Source organism: Fundulus heteroclitus, chromosome 4 (assembly GCF_011125445.2).
Source record: "Fundulus heteroclitus isolate FHET01 chromosome 4, MU-UCD_Fhet_4.1, whole genome shotgun sequence".
Classification (NCBI taxonomy): Eukaryota; Metazoa; Chordata; class Actinopteri; order Cyprinodontiformes; family Fundulidae; genus Fundulus; species Fundulus heteroclitus.
In genome coordinates this window covers 38,898,440-38,904,059 of record NC_046364.1, presented here as the reverse complement: position 1 = coordinate 38,904,059, position 5,620 = coordinate 38,898,440, and the positions used below count along the sequence as shown (strand labels likewise).

At 36.4% G+C, this 5,620-nt stretch overlaps 1 protein-coding gene across 1 annotated transcript in view; it reads left to right on the top strand.

The window, feature by feature from the left end:
• Nucleotides 1-4,633: 4,633 nt before the first annotated feature.
• Nucleotides 4,634-5,620, top strand: part of smyd3 (SET and MYND domain containing 3) — a 101,401-nt gene continuing 100,414 nt past the window's right edge. Inside the window, exon 1 of the mRNA XM_012881543.3 lies at nt 4,634-4,846. Within this exon, the coding sequence (XP_012736997.2) occupies nt 4,668-4,846 (179 nt within the window). The 5' untranslated portion in view covers nt 4,634-4,667. The remainder of the gene's footprint in view (nt 4,847-5,620) is intronic.

Sequence of the window (5,620 nt, the reverse complement as noted above, 5' to 3'; positions counted from 1 at the left end):
TCCTATATTGTTAGCATTATTTACTTGATGTAGATAATCGATACAGGACCACATGAAGCTCTATCTGCCTGTGTGTTTGTTCTTTCAGGGAATTCTGGGGATTAATCCGCTAGGACAGCCGGTGTGTTCTGGTAGATCTTCCCAAAATGATTTTAGGAAACAAGTATGACTTGCCACCACTTGGTCTTCCATATATGTCATCGAGATAACATAGATTTTTTTTAAATCACTTTATTATTTATTGAGTTCATAATATAGCCTAATAACCTCTTTTGACTCAATTTCTGACTTTAAGTTGTTGTAACAAATTGCAAAGCTGTCTTTGCTGTTGTGGGGGATAGATTAAGAAATGCCCATGGAAATCCTCAACTCTCATGCAAATTTCTTGGGTGGGATGGCATAAAGAGGACAAATCTCCGTAAAAGAGGACATGTATAAATATTCCTCCTTACTTAATCTTTATTAAAAGGGCTTATATCATCAATTTTAGAACCATCCCTTTTCCTTTAGTCTTCAGGCTTGTAAGCTCACAGCAGCTGTATTAATCTTACAATGCTAAAATTGATTGATTTATTTAAAAGAGAGAAAGCAAACATCTGAAGATAATTATGTTGTTTGCATTAATTTTTGTAACTCGGGCATCAGGGGAAGTAACAACACCATAGTCTCCAGCTCAGGTATCAGTTTATGAAACGAAGATTTATGTAGTGATGTATCCACTGAGCATAAGAAGGTCAGGGGAAATTAAGTTACCCCACTGTGAGATTTAAAAGCACCCTGTTCTAATCCCATAGGCCATGTGATTTCTGCTCTGGTTCTGACCGGCATTGTTACTCTAATTTTACTCTGGCAGATACGAGTCAGCTCGTTTCTTCCAACCACTGTGCCACCAGACTAGCCAAGTTTATGTGGGTGAGACATTCAGTGGTTGTGCAAGACTAACTTTTCCACATAGTCACTTTAATAGTTTAGTAGTTGAATAATGATGAATCAATGTAATGGTCAAAGCGTTAATCGGAGGACACCGAGGGCTGCACAATATTAGGAAAACATTATTTGTAGTTTCCTGATGACTTTACCAAAGCCTCTTAATATACTCCTGAAATATTTCCTATTGTATTAAACAAAAAACATCACCAAATATATTACTGACAGAGAGTTGGAATGCTTGGTGCATATATGCTTAACTAATGTTAATTGCTTTCCAAGTAGTTTTTTGTAATACTGCACACAGACAATATAAATGTGATGTACTGCATAACATAATTGTGATTTTAAAGTCTAATTCTGCTTACAGACAGGTTTCTCCTTGCAATATTTTGTTTGGCAACAAGTAGTCACTTCAAGCCGGTGCTAAACATGTAGATGGAAAGGAAGTTAAAAACACCGCGCTAACATCAGACTGCAGCTCCAGTGAAATACTCTAATTATTTAGGGAGAGAGAAAATGACACCGCTGGAACCCGACACCGGTCAAACTTTGTAGGAACAGTTTTTTTTTGGGGAGAGATTAAAGATTTAACACAGTCTGCAGACATTTTTTATTGACAGAACACATTTAAAATCCATATCACTGAGATTTACCTAACAAAACTTTATGCACAAACACAAAGAACAGCTGCAGTTGCCCCTTAGGTCTTACTGTTTAATCCCTGTTTAAGCTATTTGTTGTAGCAGAGGCATAAACCATGTTTTGTCCCTTTTTTTCCCTCAGGTTTGGGTTGTCCCTGTAATGAAAACCCAAAATTCAAATCCTCTCATAATCCTGAAGCATAAAGTGGTTCCAGTTGAGCTGCACAATAAAATTAATTCCATGTTTGGGATATCTGAATTGCAAAGAACTGCTTGGATGGAATATTTGATTTAATATCATATTTGAAGAGCCATACATTGACACTTTGATGTTCTCTAGCTCCCATTAATGCACACCATAATTATATTAATATAACAATATCATCATCACAATATGCGCTAAGAATTTCACAATATATATGTTTTAAAGACAATTTGTTGTGCTTGAGAACTCAGATATCAACCATGTTTGCTTCCTTGGTGATCTTTCTCTGTGCCGCTATTAAGCAGCCGCTCGTTCATTGGACTTAAACCTTGTTAAAATACTCTTTCCTTGCCGTTACAAATGCTAAATTATCAGATTATATATGGTAGCCATTCCTGTTTTATTCAACATGACTCAAAAGGCTCTCGTTTCAGAAAAGTTCATTTGGAAATTATTTACCCGCTTTGAAAACCCCTGGAAAAGCCAATTGGATTTATATAACAATGTCCTACTTGTAATATTTTTAGGTCTTCTGTCTCTAAAATATGATGACATAGGCCCTTTAAAGACAAAGCAGTATTATGTCTCTCTCCGGGAGTGTCACTCAAAAGGCTAAATATTTGTTTGAGACATAAGGATTTTCCTGGACTTAAGGAGTTGTTAATGCATTGATGTTTTCATTTGCACATGTCAGCTGGCTGGTTCAGGTGACAATCACCAAAAAAGAAAGCATTTATTTAACCTTTCAGTTTATTTGTAATTATTTATGATACCAGGGATATACATTTAAGTGGTTTTAAAAAGGCAAATCCATCTTGTAGTTTGTGTTTAATCTCCTCAGATGATGGCGTAGTTTATTTTATGTATTAACGTTGTTCTTGTAAGAACTAAGAGCTGATCCGTCTGGGCCTATTCTTCTGTCCTCATTTTCCTTACATATGATTTGTACTCTGGAAGTTTCAGACGGTGCTGTCTTTATCATCTTCTGCATGAACCATGTCAAATTATTCAAGCATATGTGGTTTCATTGGAAAGTATTGTACCCGTTTTGTTTTTGGTTTTTATTAAAATTCTTTCAGCCCAACCTAAAAAACAACAACTAGATAAATAGTAATGACTTTTCAGAGTGGATTGCTCCTCAGTCTAACATTTTCATGCATCGTTTTATGAACTCTGACTTTTTTCCCCCCCAAGTTGTAAATTTGGTTTTATAAAACAGATGTTCATTATCATGTCGCATATTAAAATGAGTTTTGTTTTGGAGCTTGTGTTGCATTTTCTCTTTGAATGTTTACTGTTCATTTCAAATGGAAATCTGCCAAAACTAACCCCTATGTACAACCCTCCAATCTTTTCAGCAGCTTTTTTTTATTTATTTGAATGTTCATGTACCAATCAAGAGTTTTAAAACTACTTCTGATCCCTAAAAGAACTGACATTTTTATTTAGCTACATTGCAAAGTTGCAGAGTAAATGTGGCAGGGGTGGCATAAAGTCCCAAAAGAAAGATTTGCATGTTATTACTTAATTTATAAACTTCAGTCATATTCAGTGATCTGATTCTGAGGAGGAAACCCATACATGTAGAGTAATTTCACAAGAACATGGGCTTTGACAAAAACAGAAAGTTAAAGAAATATAGCAATAAAATTCTGTACAATATAGTGGCAAATAAAATCAGAACTGTATCAACATAGATACTCATTTGGTCAGAAAATCAATAGCTTATGTGAGGGAACTGTAAAAGTAAAAAAAAAAGAAAAAAAGAAATCAAGTCGTAAAGGAGGAAAGAGTGCTGTGCAGAATGCAACATGAGGCCTAGTCTCAGGTGGTCCAAATCCATTTGGCTGCCTACAACATCAGCTCTGAGAACATCTTAAATCAACGTCACCGGCAGGGCTGACAAACCATTATCCTCCAAATCATATGTAGTTGTTTGGAATCAATTGTTTGACTAGTGGAAATTGAATTGCAGATATTTTGAAAGCAAATAACGACTAGGCACAACTATGTTTTAGATATCTAGAATTGTATTTTTGTCTAGTCAAAATTCCCATGAAGATATCTTATATCTAGACAATTTTTTCAATTCAGATATCTTGAATTATTCTGACTAGTCTAAACATGCCATTTACGTAGCAGTTTTGGCGGAATGTTTAAGGCATCTTTACTGCCGTTTGCCATTCACTGGTCTGCAATGTCAGGTATGTGAAGCGCTAATTCTCATATTTTTAACACGATTTTTAGTGCTGCAGCTCCTGCTCGACACGAATTAAGAAACAAATGAATTATTGTCTACAACCAGAAGACATTTTCGACGTCAAGCGCAACAAAGTCGAGGCAAGTTGCTTTGGCAAACTGTTTTAACATAAATTCGGTTTTACTAGTCTAATTGTATTTTGACTAGTCAAAATACAATTAGAGATATCTTAAATTGCTAAAACGTCTAGTCATAAAACAATTTGGGATATCTCGAATGTAAGGGCGGTAAAACCGAATTTATGTTAAAACGGCTTGCCATAAGTGACTGCTGTCTGCCAATCAGGTGACGTCATTTGAGATGTCTCAAAAGGCACTTTGATTCTCCAAAATGTGATTGAAGATTGATATCTTGAATCGTTCTTCTTACTGGTCAGAACACAAATGCTGATATATTAAAGTACCATTCAGTATAGTCAAAATGTAATTTTTACAAGTCAAAACTATTTTTCCCCCTTTCTATATATTAAATTAATTTAATATATAGGAATAGTCAGAGGAAGCCGATTTTATGTTAAAATAGCCTGCCATACCATGATGTCTTTTTTTTTTTTTACGCACAAACGCGTTGTACGCACATGTGACGTAATGACGCAACTATCATTACCGGATGTAAACACAAACCTGTGCACATGGAACGAAAAGCGGGCATGGCGTCGCCTGTGGAGCGGTTCGTCTGTCCGGGGAAAGGAAACGGTCTGCGGGCCACAGCCAGGATACGCAGAGGACAGCTGGTGACCTCCGCCGAGCCGCTGGGGTGCTGCGTGTCCAACAAACGGAGCAGGGAGGTCTGTCACCACTGCTTCACCCGGTAAGACCGGTTCGAGTCCAGACTGTGACGGTCCCCTACTACAAAGCCAGCTACTCTGTTCAATATTATAACAGAGGCTATATGCGCATAGAACGAGTGCATGAAAGGTTGTACTTCTTACACAGAGGCGTGAAACTCTGGCTCTCAGGTGTGTACATGCTCCAAACACACCTGATTTAAAATGGTTGCATTACATCCTCAGCATGACGCGGAGTGCTGCACAAACCCGGCCATTACTGTCATTTAAATCAGCTGTTGAAAGTTTTTATTCAGCTCAAAACCTGATGTAGTTCTTCAACTGGTCAGCAGATGGCACTCTTGCTTTTTGCTGAAACTTAAATTGGCGACCAAATAGTTTTTATATATAAGATGTCAAACAGTACATCAAGTAAGCTTAGTTGTGGAGCACAAAGAGTTTGGACTGTTGAAAAGTCGTTTTAAAAAAAAAGAAACATATAGAAAGTTCGCATTTCTTGCATGAAATTCAAAAGCATCACATTAACTTTATGTAAAAAAAATTGCTGTGACCACTGTTTTTTGTTGATTTAGAAAAACATTCAAGAGGGATTACCCCTAATTTTTCACTACATTGAGCATCTTTAATCTGCTCTACTTTTGAAAACTACATTACTTTGATCCTTCATACTTGGATTAGATCAATTTACATTAATAGCTGAGTCTTTCTAACCCAATTTTTGAAACACTAAACGAGACATATCATGATTTTCAGTTCTTTCTTTTCACACTGAAATCATTCAGGCGTGGTCTCTGTAC